This window comes from Tupaia chinensis, unplaced genomic scaffold (assembly GCF_000334495.1).
Source record: "Tupaia chinensis unplaced genomic scaffold, TupChi_1.0 Scaffold149309_1, whole genome shotgun sequence".
NCBI lineage: Eukaryota > Metazoa > Chordata > Mammalia > Scandentia > Tupaiidae > Tupaia > Tupaia belangeri.
This window is the reverse complement of record NW_006209153.1, coordinates 85,888-112,529: the sequence shown is the minus strand read 5'-3', so window position 1 is coordinate 112,529 and position 26,642 is coordinate 85,888. Positions and strand designations below refer to the sequence as shown.

The window sequence follows — 26,642 nt, the reverse complement described above, 5'->3', positions numbered from 1 at the left end:
GGCCGGGGGGCCACACGCCCTGGGGGGGGGGCCCGGGGGGGACGTGCTGAGCCCGAAAGGCCCCGCGCAGGTCCCGCCGCCGGTCGCAGCCTTGGCGCGGGGGCCGGGGGGACGCGCTGAGCCCGGGAGGGCCCGTGCAGGTCCCCCCTCTATGTTGACTTTTGAGGTAAGGTAAGAAATGCCACACAGCTTTCAGCCGGCCATTTGGGATGCTCTCCTTGGAGCCTGCCAGCCACCAAGTAAGATCTACTGGCCTGAGAGACTTGGTGTAGCCACTCATCATTAAACCTTTCAGATGAGCCCACCCTCCAACTGTGTACCACTCAGTCACATAGTTAAGTTTATAAAGTGCAGAAGAATGGCTCAGCTGAATGTTATCCCAATTCCCAGAATATAGTAAATATAATAATATTTGTATAAAATATAATAAAACAGTTGCTGTTAAAACCCTAAAGTTAAATTTTCACTTAGCAGCTAGAACGAAATTAAACCCAGAAGGAGGGAATAGAATAGATCAATCAGTTATGGGTAAGGAAGCTGGCACATATATTTTTCTAAATACAACTGAGTTAAAAAAAAAGTTGGGTGAGAGTTATTAAGAACAATGTGATTCTAAGATATTAGCAATGGTCACATGGGAGCTGGCATGGAATGAGAAGGCAGCTTGTTCAGAAGGTTACTAGAGATTGACTTTACGTAGGCATGCTAAAGAAAAGACATGTTGGCGCCAGGTGCTGGCATGGTGGTTAAGGTAGCAGGAGCCCACGTGGCTGACTGTGTGGTTCAGGTATCTGAAAAACATGCCAGGTGCACATGCTTGCTCGCCTGAAATTCTAAGAGGAGAATGGAGGAGAAGGGGTCACCCCCTGAGTGGTGATTTCTCACTTTCCTCTTTCTGTCTCTCTCTGGTAAGTGCATGTGTACTATAGCAAAACTAAAGAAAGGAAGGAAAAGAAGGAAGGATGGAGAACTGGAAGGAAAGAAGGAAAGGCAGGAGAAGAGGAAAGGAAGGAAAGAAGAGAAAGAAAGAAAAGACATATTGTGTAAGTTGTGAGACATTAGAAGGAAAAAATACAGGAAAAATTTCAACAAAAACTGTTACCGAACTCAAATCAGGTTCGCTCACCCAAGTGCTATAAAACCAAGCCATAGGCACATGGTGTGATGAAGGAAAGTCCACCTTTACTGCAAAGCGCAAAGCAAGGAGAGCTGGCAGCTCATGCTGAAAAGACCCAGTCTCTCCAAGATGTTCCCCACATGCATTTTTAAGGGCAAAAATTGGGGGAGAGGTCCTAGGTGCATGATCAGTTCAGTGATTGGTTCAAGAGGGCATGATCATCTCCTGGGCATTCTTGATTGGTGAGGCCTTAGATAATCAAATTTCTCTTCAGGTGTCTGGAGCCATTCAGCCTGGAGTCTCTGAGCTCACAACTAGCAGTTTCCAGTCTACAAAACATCTTACATATTGAAATGAAAACCTTCTTTCCTTTAAGTGAGAGTTTTAGAGGTCAAATGGCCCTCACCCATGGTCCATGTTGGTCATTATCATAACCAAAGTCTTAAGACTTACTCCTTACTCTGGGCCATTACAATGCAAATGGACTTTCTATTTCAGGAACCCTAGAAAATACATTAGGGCCTTCTTGCTCATTTTCACATGCCCTGGTAGCAAAAGATCTCTCTTAAAAAAAAAAAGAAAAAGAAATTTCACCCATTAAAAATCATAATTATATTTTTAAAAATTCAGCTAAATGTTGCTTTAAAAAGACAGCCAAGGCAAAACAAACTAGAGCAGTTAAAAATAAAGAGATAGAAAAGATGTACCAGGAAAAAAAAGCTATGAGAATATCGACATGAGGTAGAGGTATTTGACTCTGAAAAGCTTGCACGTGTGTACCAGGAGATGTGTGCAAGGATGTTCATCGTATTAATAGCACTGTTTACATTAATGAAAAATTTAAAAGAACTTAAATATGTATTAGTGGGAGAATATATAGATAAATTGTTGAATATTCATATGACTTAATAGTCGATAAAAGAAACAGACTAAATCTGTGTTTAGCAACATGGCTATATTTCAGAATCACTGAGAAAAAGAAGTAAGTTGCCAGATAATATGTCACTGTGGCATTTCCAAACACAACACAATACATTAGATGCCCGAATTTTCTTCTAATTCTGAATTACTTTATTAAATTTCACAGCAATAAGCTATGTTGCCATGACTATACATTTGAATGTCTGAGAAATTGTGCCCAGGAACTGTATTTCAGCAAATAACTGACTGTATTCTTTTAAAAAATTAATTGTTTAAACTTGCCAGAGGGCATGTGTGCTCACTAGAGACTGAGAGAGAGCACCTCCCCAGGGGATGTGTTCACACCACATCGCTCCATCCTGTCAGAATTTTGGGTGTGCATGTACACATGCCTGACATATTTTCAAGCGGACAGGGCTGTTTTTCCAAACGCAGCTGGCCGTGTGGGATCCAGCTTCCTTAAACCATAGGCCATGGGGCTGACCTAGCAATTCATGCATCCTAAAGAATAAACCTCCCTGGAATAGCAGAAAGCTAGCATCCTTACATCAAGTAATCTGTAGAATGAAGTCTTAAATAACTGCTGACAGTATTTTTAATACTGTTGGGAATTAAGCATATATACATTAATCTCTCCTTTTCCTCCAAGTTGCTTATAAGAAGAAAAGATATGATGAGCCAGCTAATGATGTGGTGGTTAAGTTGGCTGGATCCCATGTGGCCTACTGTGTGGTTTGAGTCTCAGATCTTGAAGCTTGAGAAACACGCCAGGTTTGTGTGCATGCATGCCCAAAATCCCAAGAGGAGAATGGAGGAGAAGGGATTGTGGTATGGCCATGTTCCCTGAGGCATGCTTTCTCACTTTCTCTCTGTTACTCTCTTTCTCTGGTGAATACATGTGCCCTATAGCAAATTTAAACAAGAGAAAGAGAGAAGTGGCATAAAGAGGCACAGGTGGGGCCAGCTGGTGGAATGGTGGTTAGGGTGGCTAGATCACATGGCTGGCTGCACAGTTCGAGCCCTGAATTCTGTGGCTTGAGAAACATGCCAGACATGCATCCATGTGTGCCCAAAATTCCAGAAAGAGGGGTAAGAGGTGAAGGAGGGGGAGGAGAGGGAGGAGAGTGGATTGGGATATGACCGTGCCTCATGGGGAATGCTTTCTCACTTCCCTTCCCTCTCTCTTGTGTCTTCCCAGCAAACGCATGTGCCCTCTGTCAAAATTAAAAGAGAAGAATTGAGATGTTTGGAGGAAGATGTTTGTTAAGCGGTATCTTTCTACTAGACTGTAGAATTCATGTAAGCTGGACTGGCAGGTGGTAGTTGGTTTAAGTGCTGGACTTCCACATGGTTGACCATAGTCTGAGTCTTGGACCCAGTGACTTGAAACTCATGCTGGGCACATCTGTATTCATGACCAAAATCCAGAGAGGAGAGTGGCGGGTAAGGGACTACAGCATGGCCATCTTCCCTGTGGGGGCACTGGGGTAGTTTCTCAATTTCTGTCTCTCTGTCTCTCTGTATGTGTCTCTGGTGAGTGCACATGCACTGTAGCAAAAATCTCTCTCTCACACACACAAACCCCCTCGCCTCCCCCCCCCCAAAGAATGTAAGCCAAAGTCTCTGTTCTCTAAGTAGCTGGAGGTTGAAATTACATGCTTTTGGATGCTGATTCCACAGATGTTTATTGAGAGCCTGCTGTGTACAGGGTATTCTCCTTAACATGATCATGAACTCCAAAGTGAACCAGGATAATTCTTTAAAAAAAAAAGGGGGGGGACTGGCAGGTGGCATGGTGATTTAGGTGCTGGACACTCCCACATGGCCAACCATGGTTCATGTCCTGGATCTGGTGGCTTGCTTTTTCACTATACTGTCTTTCTCTGTCTGTGTGTGTCTCTCTGTGGTCAAATTAAAATAAATGAATGAATGAATGAATGAATGAAAGAATAAAATTGAATAAAATAATTCTTTAAAAAAAAAAAAGTGAACCAGGAGTACCCAGGAGCACTGGAGGGCGAAGGGGACTATGAACCAAGGCAGGGTAAGTTGAGGTCCATGAGAACGATACATGTTGCTTTGTAGTTTGAAAGAGAATGGAATGATTTTCATTGGAGGGAATGTGAATGGCGCTACAGATGCCACACCACACATTTGTAAGTGTGTGCATTTCAGTTTGGGTGGTTGAGAATGACAGAGCAATTTCTTCTCCGTGCTGTTGCTTTTAGTATGTGATCCCCCTACCCCCTTAAGAAAAACACTGTTGTACATTAATCTTTTAGAAGCTTTTAATGGTGTTGCTGAGACAGTCATTTAAGCCTTTGAAATACACATCACGTAGCACTCTCATTTTGGAAGCAGTAATGGTTAAGCCACTGGAAAACGAACCATTGGTTTTGATAGGGGGGGACTTTGTATGTTACAGCTTATGACAGAGAATGGAAAAATGCTTCAGTAAGACAGGCTGGCATTTTAAATTGGAGCACAATGACGGCCAAAAGTGCTGAAGTCAACAGACTGCTTAGATATATGGTTACCACTTGCTGAGAAAGGCCTTTCAAGGTGGCCACAGACATGCATTTACAACCACAGTCAGGTCAGGTTTTTCCTAAATGTCGGCCCACGACCCTGATTGACGTCAACGGGAGCTATGTACTTGTAGAGAAAGGGGATTTAGGTCATCCTCAATCCAGGACAAGTCAGAAATAGGTGAAAAAGTAAGGTATAATAGACTTACTATTTTTAAAATAATTATTTAATTTTATTTATCATCATCATTATTATTTAATTTGCTACAGGGCATGTGCATTTACCAGAAAGTTACACAGAGAGAGAAAGTGAGAAAGCAGTCCACCAGTTCTGGGACTCGAATCATGGGTGGCTATGTAGGAGTCCAGTGCCTTAACCACCACGCCACCTGCTGGTCTCTATAATAGACTTATATATTACACATAATTTATGTTGGAAACCATGTAGAGGTGCTTGAACCATACTGAAAGATTGTCCTTTCCCTGCCAAAGCTTATTACCACGAGAATCGATAATTATTCTACCACAACTTGAAGGAGATAAAGAAGGCAGCATGAGGATAGGGAAGAGTCTCAGAGGTGACATTTGGTTTATGATGTAGACAATACAAAGGAATTGGCCCTGAGACCTGGGGGATGAGGATTCCAAGCAAAAGCATCAGAACGTTGGAGAAGTTATTTTCCTCACAGATGAAGAGACAAATGGGTGAGCTTGGGCACAGTACTTTACCTCTCTGGGCCTTGAGGTCTCCATCTATAAAACCAAAATGTTGAACTGAGTAAGTGCTAAGGCATTTTTCATTCGCAAAGTTCAGTAAAATAAATGCTAGTTAAGATAGGCAACAAGGCCAAATGTAGCTTCTGTTTTCAAAGATGGCAACCCTAGGAGTGTTTGAATTTTGGAAATAAAGTGGTATCTTTGAGAGGAAGAGAATGTTGGTAACAAAAACTGAAACATGGTTCCGGGTTAAGTGGAGGGCAATGGTGTTGCGGGGAATGTTTCTCATTCCAGTGTTTCTTCCTTGTGGGTAGAACTCAGTTAGTGCAACACTCCTGTCCCGGCCTTTACTCTACTCTAAGGGAGATGAGGGGACTTAGTGTGATGAACTTGGGAAGAAGCAGCTGGGCCTGCGCTGATCCTCATCTCCCTATGGCCTTAGGGCAGCAACCCTTACCCTGTAGAACTGTTCTCTATTCTAGACTGTGAGTCTTACCTGGAGAGGCCACCTCGTTTTCTGGGTTCTTGACCTGATCCAGCAGTGCCTGTGATGGTTACAGTTCATTCGACTTGGGGGTTTGATTTCCAGGCACATTCGGCACCCACTGTAAACCATGTTCTCCATTTTAGCTCTCATTGGGAGTGGTGATAATTTGGTCTCTCTGCCATATCTTCATCTTCTTTCACAGCGTGTTCAGAATTTGAATGGGAAAGAAGAGTGCTATTGATTTGACCCTCTCAAGACCCCAAAAGTTATGATTTAGATGAATAGAGTTAGATTTGGTAAGAAGGGATATTGTTCACTCTGAATCAGGCGGAGGCCATAGTTAGAAAAAGCAAAGGATACTTTGATATAGGACTGAAATGCGGAGCTCCAGAATCTCTCAGAGAACGGGGTCAAATACTCATTTGAGAATAAGTCATCATGGAACTGGAAAGTTAAAAGAAGGAAAGTTTTAAAATTACCTCTGTGGAGAATATATTAAAGAATTCAACGGAAGAGTTGCCTAAGTCAGGGTGATAAACATTTAAGCTTTGAAAATACACACCACAGAGACCAGCAGATAGCATAATGGCTATGTCGCTGGACTCCCATGTAGTCAACTGTGGTTCAAGTCCTGGACCTGGTGGCTTAAACTCACGCCGGGCGCGTGTGCATGCGTGCCCAAAATCCTGAGAGGAGAATGGAGGAGAAGAGATTGTGGCATGGCCATCCCCCCCGGGGCGGGATTTCTTGCTTTCTTTCTCTCTCTGTCTTTTTGGAGAGTGCACACGCTCTATGGCAAAAACCTCTCAAAAACAAAAACATGCCACATAGCACTTCGATTATGGAGGTAGCAGTGGGTAGCCACTGGAAAGCTAACCATCGTTTTGTTGTTGTTTAATGATTGTTCACGTGTTTTCCCAGCTCCTCAAGCTCCTGGCCACTGTGCATGTGCCCCGTGTATTTTTAGGCCAACCCAGGGATGCTGAACTCACAGTTGGCCATATTGCTTCCAGTCTTGCAAGGACACTGTGTTACCCTGTGCCATAGTAGTTCGACTGACTAACCTTTTTTTTCATTTTTGATTTGTTTGTTTGTTTTGTTTTGCATTTTTGCTGCTTTATTGTTAAGTTTATTGTCTTTATCTGGAATAACGTCATACTATTGTTTGGTTTAGCTCTCAGCAGCCCACTCCTGAGCTCTGAGGAAGCTTGCCTTCTTCTGGGCTACCTGATCTTTCTTCTGGGCAAGGGACATCTTGGGACAATTCTACCTCTTCTTTTTAACTTCTTCCTTGGGTTTCTTTTCATAGACTGGGTTCTCTCGTATGGCAGTGTGAGCTTTCTTCTACATCTCCTCCATCATGTCTGGAGTTACACTGTTCTTTATGTACTGAGAGACCTGTTCTTGTCGGCGTCATCTTCCATTAGGTAACGCATGTAGTCTGCAACGTTCTGGCCCATGATGTGCTTCCGATGGACTTCTGCATTAGATTCCTTGCTTTCAGAGTCATAACCAGGGAATCGTTTGGTACTGTGAGGGATAGATAAGCCTCCATCCACCGCTCCCTTCAGGGCCTCAGAAACTTGATCGCCAATGGTAGTTCTGGCAAGGCCTGCATCCAAATAGCGGGTGAAGGCACCAGGGTGACCATCGATGCTTTCTACATTGTGCTCATCTCCGGTCACTTCCACTTGACCTTCATAGACCTTGTCTATGCCGAACCTACTGAGCCGCCGGGGGCCCAGCAGCAGGCCTGTACAGTACGCTGCAGCATCATTGGTCAGCCCAGCCTTCACACCGTGTTCTGGTGGTTCATGTGCATAAACTGTGCAGACTATCATATCCCCTTCTATACGGGCATAAGCCACCTGACAAATGATACCTGTTAGTTACATGAGCTGTCAGCCTGTATTTGGGTGTGTTGTATTTGTTTTTATCCTGGATCACCAAGCATTTCCGAGCATAGTAATTAGTTTCACCCTCTCGTCGTCTTCTACATTTCACCTGGTATCTCTTAAAGTAGGCCTGATTCTTGACGACTTTAACAAATCCCATCCTGTGGAACAGAGACCCGTGGCCATGGATGACCTGCAGGCCCTCAAGTACTACAGGTGGAAAAAAGCTGCTTTTCTTCTTTTAATTTTTTTTAAAGAGATATTTTTGCTGTAGGTCATATGTGCTCGCCAGAGACAGAGAGACAGAGAAAGTGAGAAATCACTCCCTGAGGGGATGGCCATGCCACAATCCCTTCTCCTTCATTTCCTCTCGGGATTTTGGGCACGCACGGACACACATGTGCCCTGCGTGAGTTTCAAGCCACCGAGTCCAGGACTTGAACCGCAGTTGCCATCTGAGTCCAGCACTGTAAGCACTATGTCACCCGCTGGGCCCTCATTGGTTTTAACAACAAGCTTGAATGGATAGGGCTCTAAGGCAGCCTCATTTTCTGCCAACAGGACAAAAGTAGTGAAAAATACTCCATAGAATATATTTTATTCCTAAATTATGTAAATTACCAGAAGTAAATGAAGGACTCTATTAAGGTTGAACAATGAATGGTTATATCTATGTTATAAATACCTGTTTTTCAGCAAGTATCAATGGTTTAGACAGCCACTAAATTAACTCTGTGTCATTTGATTCAAGTTTTCTGTGGGTGTTCAGGGTGTTTTGTTTTGTTTTCTCCTTTCTCAGAGGATATGCTGGATAGAGAGAGTGAGAGAGAGAAAGAGGAAGAGAAGGAAAGCACGCTCTTGTGGTGTGTGATCACTTCATCATTCTTTATCTCCCAGTCTTGTCAGGATGGAGGTATGCACAAACTTGGAGCTGGTGTGTTTTTTTAAGCCCCCGTGACCAGGATTCCAACAACGGTTAGCAATGTGGGATCTGGCTCACCGTGCGTAGCACTTAACTGTGCTATGGGGCCAGCCCAGAGTTTCTTTATGGAAAAATTTAATCAGGGACCAGCTGTTAGCATAATGGTTGTGTAGCTGGACTCCCACATGGCCAACCACAGTTCAAGTCCCAGACCTGGCAGCTCGAAACTCATGCCTGGCATGTGTTTGTGCATGCCCCCAAATCCTGAGGAGGATGGAGGAGAAGGGATTATGGTTTGGCCAGCCTCCCTGAGTGAGGAGGGGATGATTTCTCACTTTCTGTCTCTCCAGCGAGCTCATGCACTTTATAACAAAAAATTTTCCTTTAAAAAAATTAGGGACCAGCAGATGGCATAATGCTTATGTTGCTGGACTCCCATGTAGTTGACCAGGGTTCTAGTCCCGGACCTGGCGACTTAAAACACACTGCGCGTGTGTGCATGCACGCTCAAAATCCTGTGAGGAGAACGGAGGAGAAGGGATTGCGGTATAGCCATGCTCCTAGGGGGTGATTTCTCTCTTTTTCTGTTTCTCTCCAGCAATCACACATGTCCTCTAGCAAAAAAAAATAATCTCTTAAAAAATTAATTAAGAAAACACTGCATATTAGCAGCCCTAGACTGCTGCAGGATGAAGTTTTAACATTATTGTTCTCATGAGATAGATATAACCACAGACTTTATCAAAGACTATAATACTCATTAATTGACACGTTCAGTGACTTTCAAGCAGAAAAGAAAATATCCCAGTTTATCTGTCCATTGACTTCTCTCGGACCAAAGGAAGTACCAGTTTCTCCATAAGGCAATCCCAGACTAGTCTTGCATCCCAGAGTTCTCTCTGCTTCTATTGCACTTAAAGTCATGGCCATATCAGTGAGGTGGGAGAGTGAGTAAGAACCAGGGAAGAATTAGGGGAGCTGGTTGCATGTGAACGAAGAATAGGATTTGGCAGGTGGATTTGGCAGGTGGATTTGGCAGGTGGGAGCCAGGAGCACACCAGGTTTAGCACAGGGCTTTGTCCAAAAGGCAGAGGGGTCTGGAGTGAGGCCATCTTCAGGCCTAGCATTGGGAGCAGGCCCTTTGGCTAGAGGACAAGGCTTGCAGTGTAAAGGGAGCGTCATCTGCAAGACTAGAAAAATAGCTCAGAACCAGATCATACAAGGCTGCAGGAGGCCGGACTTTTTAATGTTTAGATGAAATTATGATGAGGAAGTAGCCTCTGGAGAGCTAGAAACCGAAAATTCAATAGGGTTCATTGCTGGCATGAGATTCTAGAAGGAATGGAAAGAGAACGGCCAAGTAAAGAGGCAGAGAAAGTCAGAAGGGAGGTGAGGAGGAACCACCCAGAATGGAAAGGGAGGGCTCGATTTACTTGAAAAGTCAAGTAATGCTGCTTTATGGTTGATACAAAAATGCCTCCCGATGTTGAGAAATACAGAAATTATTTTAAATATATCTACTCTGTCAGAGTTTTTATTTCTTTTCTCCTGCTATTTCTTTTTCATTTTTGTTAAAAGAATAAAAAGAGAATAGCATGTACTGAAAGAAATTAGGTACACAACAGGGACTGAAATAATTTCAAATAATTTTTCTTTAGTCAGATTGCTATTACAATAAGAATATATTTTGATTCAGAACTTTTATGAAGAACTTGTGCATTTTATTGCAACATCTGTTTCTACATTTTAATTTCTCTCTTTCCTTTTTATAGGTATTTGCATGCTTTTTTTTCCAAATGAGAAGACCTTTTGTTTGCCACAAGAAAGCTATTACCCAGAATGTTAATGGGTTTTCAGCTATTAAGATGTAATGATATACCTTGAGTATTTAACTATAAATTTGAAAAATCTCCATGAACAATCTCAAAGGAATACTTAGAATGCAGTCCTGGTAAATTGGCTCATTTTCCTGTAATTTACTGGAAGTGCTGATATGAGAGCAGTCCTAATGTGAAAAGTACATTAATCCCTAGAGTTACATTGTATGTATTAAATTATTACTCTCAAAGAATAAAATGTATGAGGCCATTTAGCCTTCATTCATACTTGTTACTTAGAATCACAGTAGAAAAACAATTACTTATCTTTTGATGCACAAAATTAGAAATGATACATTTAATATCTCTTAAAACAAGAGGCACAGTGATACTCAGTTACACTTTTGCATAACAATTGCTCTTTTTCCCAAATAAAGACTGTTCTAGTTAGAAGCTCCATTCTGGCTTTGTGGAGGCCCATTTCGTTCTGTTGGTAATTGAAATATTTTTAGAAACCCGTAATGCAGCTTTCGTTCATGTCAGTCAGAAAGTTCAGTCTGCCTTCTAGCCATGAGCATACACTACAATGGGGGATTATTTAAGGATGGTAGCCAACTTGCAGGAGCAGCAGTTACAGGAACATTTAGGGTCTTATTTGGAATGGTGTCTAACTGTGTTTTTCTTCTTTGTCAGGGGATCGAAAGTTGTGGAACTATAATTTGTGACATCAGTGGCTTTTTTGATAAGCAGCTGTTCTTGATTTTGGAAGATTGAGGCAGACAGGAAGCCCCATCCCAAGTAAGATACAGAAGATACCATGGATGTAAAACTGGACCCTTCCAGAGATGATCTGCCTCTCATGGCCAATACCAGCCACATACTTGTGAAGCACTATGTACTGGATGTAGATGTGGATTTTGAAAGTCAAGTCATTGAGGGCACCATCGTGCTTTTCTTTGAGGATGGAAACAGATTCAGGACACAGAATAGTTCCACCAAAGAAACCCAGCAATTGGAGTCAAACGAAGCCTGCAAGTTTAGGACGCCTGGATCCTGTCATATCCCTGTGACAAGCACAAGGACCTTCTCATCTGAAATGGGATGTAATGATTTTGTAATCTGTAGTAAAGGTGAAAAAGATACTTCTGATGAAGATGGTAACCATGACAACCAGGAACAGGCTTCTGGGACTTCTAGCTCAAAGTACTGCTGTGACACCGGGAATCATGGGAGTGAGGATTTTTTGCTAGTGTTGGACTGCTGTGATTTATCCGTGTTAGAGGTTGAGGAGGTGGATGTTGCTGCAGTGCCAGGTATTGAACAATTTACAAGGCCTCCCAAGCTCACTGTCGTTTCTGAGCAACTCAGGAATCAGATTGTACATGAACTTGCGACTCTGCCTGCAGATCGTTGGAGGGAGCAGTTAGACTATTACGCTCGCTGCAGCCAGGCTCCTGGCTGTGGGGAGCTCTTCTTTGACACTGACACTTGGAGCTTACAGATCAGGAAGACAGGCTGTCAGACACCTACTGACTTTCCTCATGCCATCAGGATACGGTACAAAACCAAACCCGAGGGGCGATCAGTTACGTGGACCTCAGACCAGAGTGGCAGGTAGGTTTCGGGAGTGTTCTGTGGCCCCACGTCCGCTCTTCTCATAACTGCAGGGATGTTCACAGACGTGACCAGCTCTGCAGAAATGCTGTTTATTCTATGGCTGCTACTCAGGTAGTTCCCACTCCCTAGACCCACATTGAAGCAGGTAAATTCGCAGGCATGCCAAACGCTTAATAGGATTACCTCTCTAAAGTCAGGATGAAAAGATTACTTTAAATCCCTGCATTTCTGAGTTAGGAGCTTAAAAGGCAAGCTTAGTGATGAACTCTTGAGCCTGGCTGTCTGTGGAGATCTCTGCTAGTGACTTGCAGTGCTGTAGGTGGGAGGCTTGCCCAGTGCTGTAGTTGGAGTGAGATGTCTCTGTGCTAATACTTTCTCAGAGTTCCCTCATCCTCCCCCTGGAAGAGGAGACTGCTGCAAGGTTGGGTTGGTGTAAGGCCTGGCCAAGAGCTTTCCTATAGAGCCAGCTCTGTGACTTTCTTACTGTGCCCGTCTCTTGGCTTTGTCAGTTGTCATACAGCATGAACCTCCAAAGCACGTGAAAGACCTGTGTCTGAAGAGTGTGTTGGTCCCTACTGCGGAGACTGCACCCTGGCTGATTTGGCTGTGATTCTTGGTACAGGTATCAGGAATACCCTGGTTTTCAGTGCAGGCAAAAGGGATTGATGAGGCATCATGTCCCAGGGGGATACATTTCGGCAGCTGTTTGTCATTTATTTATTACCCCACCTCCAACAGTGCAGGTTTTTTCTAATTTGTGAATTTTCAAATCAAACTTTCTGATTCCTCAGCGACTTTATCTGTTCTTTTGTGCTAATGTACTACACATCAGAACAGTAATTATTGTAGGTCTCTGTTAGCTGGGTTTGAGAGCTGCCTTTAATAAGTATTGGACTCTCCTCATCGATGCAGTGGTTTTCAGCCATTGCTGCAACTCTTGCTCAACCCACCCATCTAAAAACCTTCTGAAGTTTCATTTGTTTTTTATTTTCAAAGCATCACTTAGACTTTGAGCTCTAATGATCTCATTCCTTGCCTCTAATCTTACCTCCCGCTCCGGTCTCTGGCCCTGCTCAGAGTGAGTTCACTTCCTGTCTTTTTTTCTGCTAGAGTCTAAGGCAGCCTCTGGGAAATTGCGGGGTTGGTACAAACTTGCATCAGTACAAAAGTATGGTGATTTATTTATAGAATAACTTGCTCGATGTTCTTTGGAGACTGAGGGAGAGAAGCAGGTGTTCTTATTGAATCTTAACATCTTTTTGAGATGATTAAAGGTGGGTTTTTCAATAAGATCCAACAATATACTGTCTCTGAATATTTAACTAGGAAATTGTAGTTTTTATACAGTTTCATTTTTGTACTAGAATAATGGTGAAGAAGAAACTGTTGACAATATTTGCAAGAGATGTTAATGCTGTCAAACACGACTTTCTCTTAAGTGCTCACTACAAAGACTTGTGAATTAAATTACATGCAAAAATTTTGAGTTGGAATGAGTTATAGATAAATGCTGGTTTCTGTAATAATAAAAAGAAAGTCCTTGGCATATTTTGCTCTTTCAGAGGTTGACTTGGTTAATTTATTCTTGATTCCTCTTTTTCTGATAATTCAGTAAATGCGTGATCACAGCACAAGTTCAAACTGTATTCTCAGAAGGTGGCGATGGTATATTAGCATCCTAATGTCATTTATTCTGTCTTACAAGTGTAAGAAATGTTATTTTGAAAAAGGACTCCTAGAAAGTTCTCTTGTCTTTTTTTCTGCTTTTGGAGGGAGTTTTATTACAATCAAGATGATATTTTATGAATGGCCACGTGATCTTTCTAAACTCTCCCATATGCTTAAGAATAAATCTAAGTGTACCTGTTAACTGTTTGGATACTTTAAGGGCTTTAAAATAACTAAGGATCTTAGGTTGCTGAACAGAAATAATTGCTTAATGATATGAATGAATAGTAACTGTCAGGATTACAATACTTCATGAATATAAATTGTGAAAATATTAACTTTCACAATTGTGTAAAAAATATAATTAGGTAGAGCTTATTTATTCCAGGACACAGAGCCCATATTTATTAGAACTATTGGGTCACTGGAAAAGTCATGACATATTTTTCTGTGCAAAAATGTGTCATGACTTTTCTGATGATCCGATGAAATAGTTGCTACATATTTATTCTTGAATGGCAGAATGGTATACTTATGTAAATTCTCAGTCCTGGATGAGGAACTTTTTATTTCCATTTTACACATAGAGAAATTGAAGAAAGTGACTGGAAGCTTCCAGAAAAATCTGTCTCAATTGTGAATGAGAACAACTTTTTTTCCTCTTCTTTTCCTTCCTTTTTTTCTTTGTTTTTAATTGCCAGAGAGCATGTGTGCATTCCAGGGTGAGAGAGAGACTGAGAGAAAGCACCCTCATGGGGTTTGGCCATGCCACAAACCCTGCTTGTCTATTTCTCCATCATATCAGGATTTGGGGCTAGGATTCGAACTGTGGTTGGCTATGTGGGATCCAGTTCTTAACCACTAGGCTACAGGGCTGTTCTTAGGAAACAACTTTTCTTACTTTTGATCTTTACCATGTCACTTATTGTGTGCAAAATTTTCAATTATATCTGTAAAATAAATTATATTAACTTAGAGCCAATTTCTATTTTTAAGCAGATTAGATAGAAACTTTTAAACATCTCTAAATGATATCTTTCAAATTCTTTCAGTAGCTTCTCCCTTTACCTATCCCCATCAAGAATAAAACGTAAGGGGCCAGTAAGTGACATAGCAGTAAAGCACAATGTTCTGTGAGGCAGACCCCATGGACAGGTCCTGATTCAAGTCTGAAGACCTTCCTGACTATGCTGGGTGTATGTGTGCCCATGATCTAGGCTTGGTTGAGGCTGGGAGTGGTTTGCAGTGTCAAGACCCTGTTGGGAGTACTACTGTCATACTTTGTCTGTTTCTTTTGCTTACGGAAGGGAGAAATTTTTTAAAATAATAGAATAAGACTTGTATTATTTTATTTATATTAAATAATCATTTGGGAACTCAGAGGAACCCAGGATGGAGTGCAAAATGTGATCCAACAATCTCACTGAAGGGGATGGGAAAAAAATATGTTGCCCTAAGTACCTTTAGACATGAGTGGAGTCTGTAAGACTAAAGGCAAAAGGAACTGGGCAGCTGATTGAGTTGTTTCCAGAGAGGTACAGGTTGGTGATTCTACTCCCACTGTACATGTGGGAGTTGAGCAGTTACATAAATGAATGGTAGATGGTCGGACCAGGTTCTCACTGTTGAGATAGGAGGTTAAAAAATAAGCAAAGGCAGTGAGCAGGTGGCATGGTGGTTAAGGTGCCGTACTCCCACATGATTGACTGCAGTTTGATCCCCACACCTGGTGACTTCAAACTCATGCTGGGGGTATGTGTGTTCATATGTGCATGCCTGAAATCCCAGGAGGAGAATGGTGGAGAAAGTATTGTGGTGTGGTCATCCTCTGGGGGGGGGGGGTGATTTCTCGCTTTCCCTCTCTCTGTCTCTGTCTCTGTCTCTCTGGCAAGTGCAGACGCTCTATGGTAAAAACATTAAAGGAACCAGCAGTTAGCGTAATGGCTATGTCACTGGATTCCCACGTAGTCGACCGCAGTTCGCGTCCCGGACCCGGTGGCTTAAAACTCACGCCAGGCGCATGTGCGGGCATGCCCAAAATCCCAAGAGGAGAATGGAGAAGGGATTGCAGCGTGGTCATCCCCCCATGGGGGTGATTTCTCGCTTTCTGTCTCTCTGTCTCTCTCTGTCTGTCGTGCCCTATAGCAAAAATCTCTCAAAATAAATAAATAAATAAATAAATAAACAAACAAACAAACAAACAAGGGAAAGATGGGAATGATCCATGCAGTGATAGATTAGAATTGGAGACTTGATATGCCTATGGGTGGTTTATATAGAAATAATTGTAGATGTGAGTGTTTCCAACATGTGTATGTTAAATGTGTATATAACATGCACATTTCTTTGCTTGTCAGCTGAGACGGTCTAGAGGCAATGAGCACACTACCATCCTGGTCTTATTTTTTAATACTGTTCTCCAATAAAAGGAATCAGGGCTTCTTGGAGAAAGGGCCACAACTGGGCCAGAAAACATATAAGACAATGCTACAAGATGCTCATCTCGTAGCTTCAGAAAGCAGGGACGTGCTTGAGCGATAGCAACAACCCGCAATGGTGGGGCTGTGCTGAAGGACAAGGACCCATCTACAAGGGCTCCTAGTGGCCAAAGCAGAGCAACAGAATACACCAAGTAGTTTTTGATGGTAATCCAAACTGAAATAAGCAAACGATTGAAATAAACAGGGAGGGAAGAGTAGACAAATCCGTGGTGTGGAAGAATTCCAGAGAACTTACGTACATACTCAACCCTCACGAGGTAGATCGTTAACTCCTAACTCCTTAAGTGTGGACTATAACTTCCCTTCCAAGAATACAGTATGGAAAGGAGGAAATAAAAATAATTTACATTGGATAATTCTGCCAATCCCACTTTAGCAAGGTGATCAAAGTTACCATCAACAGGTAACTCATGTTAATGGTACGTACCCTTGGTATGATGTGATGAAAATGGCATCTTTGTGGGCTTCACCTTTCCAAACCCTTAACCCCATCTAGTCATGAGACAAATACCAGATAGATCTCATCTGAGTGACTTTTGACACAGTGCCTGATGAGTACTCCTTAAACTACCAACGTCAGCATAAAGAAAAGCCTAGGAAACCGTCACAGTCAAGAGGATCCCGAGGAGATGATGATGAAAAGGATCAGGAAATCATGAAACAGGAAAGGACACTGAGGAAGAACTAAGGATATCTGAATGAAGCCTTTACCTATGTTAATAATAATGTTTTAATATTGGTCCACTAATCGTGACAAATATACCAATGTAAGCTGCTAATTATTAATTATAAGGAAAACCACATACAGGGTATGTAGGAACTCTGTTTATTATCTTTGCAATTTTATTTTATTTTAGAGAGATTTTTGCTAGAGAGTGTGTACACTCACCAGAAAGAGAGACAGAAAGGGAGAAATCACTGCTCCCCCAGGGAGGATGGCCATACTGCAATTCCTTCTCCTCCATTCTCCTCTCAGGATCTTGGGCACACACGCACAATGTTCCTGGCGTGAGTTTCAAGCCACCGAGTCCAGGACTGGAACCCCGGTTGACTACGTGGGAGTTCAACTATGTAACTCTTATACCATCTGCTGGTTCCTATTTTTGCAATTTTTGCAATTTATAAAATAAAAAGTTTATTTAAAAAAAAAAAAACTTCAAATTTGGAAAAGAGGTCACCATCTCTCTATCCCCAAATTCTCTTTTTATGAAAGTTGTCCTCCCACTTTACAAGGTGGCAATGTTTTCTGGAGGAGAGCTGAAAATATATTTGAAGCTATATAAGAGCATTTCTTGGGACCAGCAGATGGTGTTATTGCTACATCGCTGGACTCCATGTAGTCTACTGCAGTTCGAGTCCCAGAACCGGTGGCTTAAACTCACGCTGAGTGCATGTGCGTGCGTGCCCAAGATTCCAAGAGGAGAATTGAGGAGAAGGGATTGTGCTGTTGCCATCCCCCTGGGGGGTGATTTCTTGCTTTCTGTCTCTCTGTCTCCCTCTAGCAAGCACATACGCCTTATAGCAAACAATCCTCTCCAAAAAAAGAGAGCATTTCTTCTAAATAATTGTCAATAATTTCTTCCTCATTATAATTTTAGTTCTGAAATGAAATATCTGTAAGTAAAAGCCTATATTTTCCTACCTGAGTTTAGCCATTTTGGGGTTGTACCAGCTCCTGAACCTAAGTGCTCTTTCTTACTTCCATCCTTCAGATTCTGGGTCATAAGTGATCCTTGAAAATGTCTGCTGGAGGGAGTACACATAATGATCTGATATAACTTGCTTCTTGAAAAAGAAACTCTTGGGGCTAGCAGTTAGCCTAATGGCTGTGCCACTGAACTCCTATTTAGTCGACCGCGGTTCAAGTTTTCTAGACCCGGTGACTTAAACTCAACGCCTGGTGCATGTGCTTGCGTGCCCAGGATCCTGAGAGGAGAATGGAGGAGAAGGGATTGCGGCATGGCCATCTCTTCTGGGGGGTGATTTCTCGCTTTCTGTCTCTCTGTCTCGTCTTTCTGGTGAGCGCATGCGCCCTATAGCAAAAACCTCTCCAAAAAAAAAAAAGAAGAAAGAAAGAAAAAGAAGCTCTCATTTCTGTGGTGTGTGTGTGTAATCTTTAAAAATATTTCATGGAGAATAAGGACAGTATCAAAAATGTGTAAAGGTGTTCTCATAAAGCTAGAAAAGAATGGGCTTGAATACCTAGATCTAAACATTGATTCTAGATCCTTAATATACCTAAGAAAAAAATGTTAAAAATGAAAAGCTTGGGCCAGCCTATAGCATGGTTGTTAAGATGGCTGGATCCCACATGGCCAGATGCACAATTTGAGTCTCAGATATAGCAGCTTTGGAGACAAGCCGAACGTGTATGTGCACACGTGCGTGTGTTCACGTGCGAGTGATGTACACTCATGCTGAAAGTCACAAAAGGAGGGAGAAATGGAAGAGAAGGGCTTGCTGCATCGCTGTCCTCCCTAGGGGGTGCTTTCTCAGTTTTATTCTCTCTTTCTGTCTCTCTTATCTTTCTCCAACAAGTGCATGCACCCTCTAGCAAAACTGAAAAACACCACAAAACAAAATACAACTTTATTTAAAGTTTATATTTTCTTCATTTTACTTTTACTTTTTTTGCATTTTCTTCATTCCCCTGAATACAATGTTATTTGAAACCAAGGCATTCTCTCTGGTAACACATTTACTTTTCCCTTAAGATTATTATAATAGTTGTGGAAGCAGCCACATGATCTAGTAGGTCTGGGCTTAAGCTAATGTTGTCATGGAAAGTGAGTTGAATGGAAGGGAAATTCAGTTAAATCTAGGAAATTTATTAAAAAACCTAAAATTATTCAAACCATTCTTAAAGATAAGAAAACTAAGTGGGAAAACACTAGTATTAAACTTTCCTAAGGTACTGTGATATTTCTTTGTTTTAGACGACACCAGAATGAAGTTGGCAAAATAGTAAGAACTATTTTTTTCTTTTTTATTTATTGCTCAGCTATTGGACGGAGAAAGATGCAGACTTTTGAGTGTTTTTACTTTGACATCAAAACCAGATGCTAGAACCTGCCACCCCCCCTCCATTGTATTATTAGTTTCTTTGTTTTGTATGTCACTATAAAGGAAAGTTTTAAAATGATAAGAATAAACAGAAGATGTTTTGGAAGTTATTTCACTACTAAAAGGAGCATTTCTACAACCAATACTTTTTTTTGTTTGTTTGTTTTTAAAAATTATTTTATTCAATTTCATTTATTTATTAATTCGTTTATTTTAATTTGACCAGAGAGACAGAGAGAGAGAGAGAGAGAGAGAGAAAGAGAGAGAGAGACAGAGGAAAGTGAGAAAGCAAGCCACCAGGTCTGGGACTTGAACCATGGTCGGCCATGTGGGAGTGTCCAGTGCCTTAACCACCACGCCACTTGCTGGTCCCACAACCAATACATTTTTACTTTTTTCTCTCTTGCTTTAAGAAACCGATTAAAAATTTCATGAGAACTGAAGTGGAAATACATACTAATTCCATACTATCACACAAGAGGAATCATGAATCTCAATCTTAAAAAGGTGTAAGAAGGTTCCTGTTTTAGCTTCTTTCTCCGCTTGGAGCATGCACTTACTATGTGTACAGTGATTTTTCAGAATCCCAGTTGAGTCGCTGTGGGGGAAAATAACAATAGACTGGCTTACTCTAAACAAATCAAAACCACCATCCAAACAAAAAAAAGACTAATCAAACAGTTACAGAAAATAACAGATCAGACCAGCCAGTAGCTTGGTATTTAAGGTAGTTGGAGCCCACATGGCCAACTGCGTGTTTTTTTTTGTTGTTGTTGTTGTTTTTAAACCAGACCTGGTGACTTGAAAAGAACACACTGGTTCATGTGCGTGTGTGCCCATAATCACAAGAAAAGGGAGGAGGAGGGCTTGTTGCATGGTTATCCCCCTAGGAGGTGATTTCTCACTCACCCTCTCATCTCCCTCCAGCAAGTGCACATACCCTACAGCAAATTTTTAAAAGGAAAGAAAAGAACAGATCACAATGACCTGTCTAACCGAGGACCTGAAGGGGAAGCTGCACACCCACGCACATGCACCTGGTGCTAGCCAGAGCTGTGCTGCACCAGCCATGTGACTTTGGATAAGTCATTGTACATTTCTGAAGCTTAGGTGCCTCGTATAAAATAGGAAGATTCCATGAGAAGATCCTCCACTGTTTTCCACATATGTGGTCCTCTACCCACAAAGTACTTCCAAATGAGAAATATGGTCTTTGTCTTTACCTGCAATTTTCATTTTCTGTACCCCAAGCATCTCTGAAGAAGATGAAATGGTGCATTTCTGACTCAAAGCCCTTGCAGTCCTGTCCATTCGACTGTACACAAAATCTGTCTTTCTGAGCCAAAGCAGCATACTCTGGACCTACCACTATATTCTACATGATTGATGAATTCTGGTTTTGGCAACTGTGCCATGAAGCAGACTGATTATAAGGGAGGGGAGTGTGTGTGTGTCGGCGTGTGTAGGAGAGTGTGCATCATAGTTGACACTGCCTGTTTTAGTAGTTCTGGCTGCTGGTTTTTGTGGCACAAGAAATTAAGAGGGTTTCCCATCTACAGAGGAGACTGTAACCTAGGTTTAGTGAGAACACAGTCATAAAAATTAGATGTAGAAAGGGGAGCCGACTGCAAGGCATTGAAGAGTCCTGAAGACTCCATAAGCCTGAGACACTGATGAAAGACTCTGACCCCTACACTACACATCTGTGATCGCCTGGCCTCCAGTGACCAGGTCAGTGCCGCACTGGAGGAAAAGACCCCGTCAGGCTGCACACACGGCCATTCATTGCCTGCTGCCTGCTTCTCCTGTCAGCCTTCCTCCAGGTCACTGAACTGATAATCGAGTCTTTGACAAAAAGGGTGACTCGATGGAAAGCAGTGGAACCTAAAACATTTGTAAACTAAAAAGAACCCCTTTTCTCCTGACTGCAAAAGGACAGACACATATAGTAGTCAATTGAAGAGAAAGACATACATGGTGTGAATTAATTTTCTGCAAGTTTTCCTTTAGGGATGAATAGTAAGGGACTTAGGAATAGTAAGGGACTCAAACTGCAGTCAGCCATGTGGGAGTCTAGCGCTTCAACCACCAGGCACTAGACTCCCACATGACTGACTGCAGTTTAAGTCCTGAACCTGACAGCTTGATTTCTCATTCTCTCTCTCTGTCTCTTTCTGGTGGACACATGTACCTATAGTAAAGTATAAATAATAATAAGTAGAATTAAATATATAATTCTCTCTCTTTTTTTAGAGAGAGAGAGAAAGATAAGATGTTTGCTATAGGGTGCATATGCTCTCTAGAGATATAGAAAGAGACAGACAGAAAGGGTGGTGAACACACTGCAATCCCTTCTCCTCCATTCTCCTCTTGGGATTCTGGGCACACATACATATAGGCCTCGCGTGAGTTTCAAGCAGCCAGGTCCAGATCTCAGATCATGGTCAGCCATATGGGAGTCCAGCACCTAACTGCTACACAATATGCTGGCCCCAATATATAGTTATTAAAAGAAAAAAAAAAAGACGAAGAATAAAGGAGGGGCAACAGTTGGCATGGTGGTTAAGACACTGGATTCCCACATGGCTGACCATGGCTTGAGTTCCAGACCCAGTGGCCTGAAAATCATGCCAGGTACATGTATATATATGGCCAAAACCCTTAGAGGAGAATGGAAGAGAAGAGATTGAGGTGTGGCCATCCTTTTGGAGGGGTAGGTGGATGGGTGATTTCTCACTTTCCTTCTCTGTCTCTTTCTACGGTAAGCACAAAAACCTAATAACAAAGAAAAAAAAGGGAGCTACTTGGTGGCAAAGTGGTAAAATGTGACACTCTGAGAGGTTGACCACATGGGAATGTACTAGCTTGTGACCAGAGACCTCCTTGAGTACACTGGAAATACACATGCCCACGATCCAGGGCTGGCTGAAGCTAGGGGTGGATTATGGTGTTGAGACCTGTTGAGGGTGTGCTCTGTCTAATTCACTCATGCAAGTAATAAAGAAAGAAAAAAAAAGGAATAGTGGGCCAACTGGTGGTGTGGTGGTTGAGGCAGCTGGATGCCATGTGGTCAACTGCACAGTTTGAGTCCTGGACCTGGAAGCTTTAGCAACATTCTGGGCACATGTGCGTGCATGTCCAAAATCCCAAAAGGAGGGAGAGATGGAAGAGAAGGGATTGCTTTGTGTCCAGTGTGGGAGTGTTTACACCATGGGAGTGTTTACTCACTTTTTCCTCTCTTTCTCTCTGTCTCACTCAGGCAAGTGCATGTGCCCTCTGGAAAAATTCACCATGTGCCATGGGGTGGGGGAGTAAGCACATGAGTGCTATTTGATCACTTACCTTGGAAGGCAGTTAGTATGTCTTGTCTTCATTTGATCACTCTGAATATATGAACATTTATTAAAAAGTTGAAGTAATAATAATTCAGACAGGTTCTGCCTCAGTTTAGAAGTTCTTATTTTAAAAAAATTTTTTTTGAGAGAGATTTTTGCTATAGAACATGTATGCTTGCTAGAGAGACACAGGGAGACAGAAGGCAAGAAATCACCCCCTATAGGGGATGGCCATGCTGCAATTCCTTCTCCTCCATTCTCCTCTCGAGATTTTGGGCACACACGGACACACGCCCAGTGTGTCTCAAACTGCTGGGTCTGGGACTCTAACTGCTCTCAGCCACGTGGGGGTCCAGCACCTAAACCAGTATGCCACCTATTGGCCCCTAGAAGTTCTTCAATGGCACAAACCAGCAAGCCATGGATCTGTCTCTCAACCTTTGTCTTAACTTGGTTTTGCCTTCATTCTGATTTCCACTGCCGCCCAATCCCACAACTCCTGTGCCATTAACCTGCACTCTGTGCTCTCCAAGGAGTCTCCCGTGCAACTGGGTGTCTCGCAGGGTGTGTAAGTTGAACCTTGGGGAGAGAAAGTTTATGTTTGCATGCTGGAAGGAAAGGAAGTAATGCAGTTTGAAAATAATACAGTTATAAGCATTGGAGAATTTCATGCTGGCGCCTGCACATCTGTCCCATAAGCATTTCAGTAACATGGCTGAGGTGCAAGGCTGATCATGTTGAATAAACACAGCTGCGTTTACTTCAGCGATTGCATGTTCAGATACTGCAGCGTCTGTTTATAAACACACATGGGTTCTCCTCCTCTCTGGGAGACCACGGAACCAGCTCTCCACGACGTTCTCATCTGAATGTGTGTACGATGGACGCCATCTTTCACCATTAGTCACTACGTACAGATGTTGATTTCATGACTCCGCGAAGACCCTGTGTTCACCCCGTTCCACCTGTTGGCAGAGACCCAGGATGCCACCTCTGGAGCTTCACCCACAGGATAAAGCCTTTATCCCTGTTGAAAGCTCCCTCATTTTAAATTGTTTTTCAAGTATTTCACCATGATGTGAGACATGCATAAGGATGTCAGGTTGTAAAAGATCTAAAGGCTGTAGGTTATAAAGATTTAAGTCACTGGCACTTGGTTGGGGCGTGCTGGGCAGGGAGAATGAGCCTGCAGCTGAGAAAGAGAAAAAAAGCCAAGAGAGAAGAAGTAGGCTGGGAGCACTAAGAGAATCTGCATTTCCCAGCTTTTTCTAGGAGCGCCCCCTTCATGATTGTTTCCCTGTTAACGAAAATATTCCAGCGAGAAAAATTGAGTCCTGTTATCAGACATGGGTATATTTATGGGTGTGGCTTTTAGGTTGGTGACTTGATCTGTATGTTCAGAGTTGTAACTGATACCAGATGGAAAGCTACAAAGAGACCCCCCCTTTTTTATTAAGAGAGAGATTTTTGCTGTAGGGTGCATGCGCTTGCTGGAGAGACAGAGAGAGAAAGGGAGACAGAAAACGAGAAATCACCTTCCAGGGGGATGGCCACACTGCAGTCCCTTCTCCTTCATTCTTTTCTCAGGATTTTGGATATGCTTGCATGTGTGCCTGGCATGAGTTTTAATCTGCCGGGTCCAGGACTCAAAATACGGTTAACTGTGGGAGTCCAGTGATTTAACCATTTTGACATCTGCTGGTCCCCAAATAAAATAAATTTTGACTTTATCAAAAAGAATAATACCCCAGTTTTGTAGAGAAAAAAGACATTGCAAGGTTGGAGGCCAGAGATTCCTATGCTGGTCGGCTGGTGACTAACCCTTTGAGGTGAGAGTTCATGTGCCCAGGCACAGAACAGCTGAAAGGGCTTTCAAAAGGGATAGAAGGGATCAGGACAGAATTCTAGAACAGAATGTCTAGAACTCAATAGATAGAAGGGACATGATGCAGAACCGAAGAGGAAAAGATGGTGATGTTGTGGTTTTTAATCCAGTCAATAGAATGACACCCCCCCCCACCCACTGATTTCAGCGTGTCACTCTGTCTCGAATCTGCCTGCAATTTCAGTATTAACTACTTCATAGAACTACCTACCATTCCTAAGTTTTCTGAGCGAGGTCTGGTTTTAGACACTTGGTCCCCTTGGGGGCAAGTGTGCTGTTTGGGAGTAGGGAAGTCTGTGTCCATAGGACTGCCTTCTGCCATGCAACGTGTAGAGCATTATACTCAGTGGGTGCAGTGCTCTTTCTTCATGTTCCTTCTGGAGTTTTCTTTCTTGTTTAATAGCTTTGCCATCTATCTCATCACTGGGGCCTGAAATCTCAGAAAATTCTGTGTTATCTCTGCTGCATAACAAATCACCTCAAGTTTGGCATTTAAAAAGAACAAGCGTTTATGGCGCACAGTTTCTACAGGTCAGGAATCCAGGAGCAGTTTTTGAGCTGTTGGCTGGGATTGCAGGTGCCTCAAGACTTGACTGAAACTAGAATCCTCGTTCAGATTCACTTTCACAGTTGTCATCGGCCTCGGTTCCCCACCGTAGGCTGGAGCTCTTCGTTCCCACCATGTGGGCCCCTCCGCTCCTGAGGACACGGGGCTGGACTCTTCCAGAGCAAATGGTGAGAGGGAAAAGAGCCTTTGTTGTGGAACTGCAGATTTTCTTATAATCTAGTCTCTGGAGTGGCATGCCATCGCTTTTGTCATATCCTGTTCGTCACACAGAGCAACCCTGGTGCAGTGTGGCAGGTGTGATGGCCAGGAGGCAGGGGTCACTGGGGCCAGCTTGGAAGCTGGTGACCTCAGTGAGGTCTCTCCTTCTCTATCTCCTTCAGTAAATCACTTACTATTGGGTTGTCAGGAAAGTCATGATGCAGTTTTGCATAGAAAAATACGCCATGACTTTCCCAACGGCCTAATACATCCTTCTGATTCTTCTTCTGCAGTGTTTCTCAGATGTGGCTCATCTCAGCTCTGATTGCTGCTTTAGGGAAGAGGAGGGAGGCTAATGGAGGAAGCCTTGGGGGCCACATACCTAAGGATGCAGCTGCAACGTGTGCTATGCTAGCATAAGCTCCAGACCAACCTTATAGGAAGGAGGAGAGCACTGACAAGCCCTGCACTGGGGAGGGTTTGTTCGCTGTGCAGGAAAGCCACCAGAGTGGCTCTAGGCAAGCTAGGTGCTAAGGGCACAAGTACTTTCAGTTGCCGTGTGGCCCAAGCACCGTTAGACTTACGATGGCAGTATAGGGTCAGCCTGTGTAGGAGGCAGAGTTTAGGAGATCTGTGGAACCTGTCACTGCCCTGTAAGCATCACTAATGGCTTTCACCCCACAAGTCTGTGAGACTGGAAGTGGCATCCTGGAGCTCTTGAACTAAGAAAAATGGTGGGGGAACCAGCAGTTAGCATAATGGCTATGTTGCTGGACTCCCACGTAGTCTACAGCGGTTTGCGTCCCGGACCTGGTGGCTTAAAACTCACGCCGGGCGTGTGTGCGTGCGTGCCCAAGATCCCGAGAGGGGAATGGAGGAGAAGGGATTGTGGTATGACCATCCCCTCTGGGAGGTGATTTCTCGCTTTCTGTCTCTATGTCTCTGTCTGCAAGTGCATGTGTGACGGGGCCATGCGGACAACACAAACTGGTAAAGAGGCTGTCTCCCATGGCCTGGCTGGGAAGAAACGGCAAGACAAGGCCAGCGGTTTACTAACTCTCCTTGTGTCATTTTACTGGCCTATAGTTTATTTCTCTGCCGTGAGTTTTACTGTTATTACGGTATCTTGCAAGAGTAAGATATACTAACCATTACCATAAAGCAAATTAGTGATCTTGTAGGAATGTGGTTCCCTAAGACTGACACGAGGACCAGGAAGTTTAAGACTCCCCCACCTGCCTGTTTTTAAGCCAAAATTAACATATAGATTAAGTTAGTATAAACTAAATTAGCATTAGAAGCATATGTAGACTAAGTTAGTTTAAGGCTAGCCCTTGTTAAAGCTACAGGCCAAAGTTAACTCACACTAGCAAAGTCAGCACATTCACCACATAACAGAGACT

The 26,642-nt window shown here is 42.9% G+C and overlaps 1 protein-coding gene and 1 pseudogene across 1 annotated transcript in view; one reads left to right on the top strand and one right to left on the bottom strand.

The window, feature by feature from the left end:
• Nucleotides 1–6,940: 6,940 nt before the first annotated feature.
• Nucleotides 6,941–7,825, bottom strand: LOC102475421 (60S ribosomal protein L5 pseudogene; annotated as a pseudogene).
• Nucleotides 7,826–10,404: 2,579 nt separating this feature from the next.
• The window catches only part of LOC102476651 (aminopeptidase O), a gene marked incomplete at its 3' end in the record, with an annotated part of 55,714 nt that continues 39,476 nt past the window's right edge, over nt 10,405–26,642 (top strand). The window contains 2 exon segments of the mRNA XM_006171086.3: nt 10,405–10,538; nt 11,098–12,018. Of these exon segments, the coding sequence (XP_006171148.2) occupies nt 11,222–12,018 (797 nt within the window).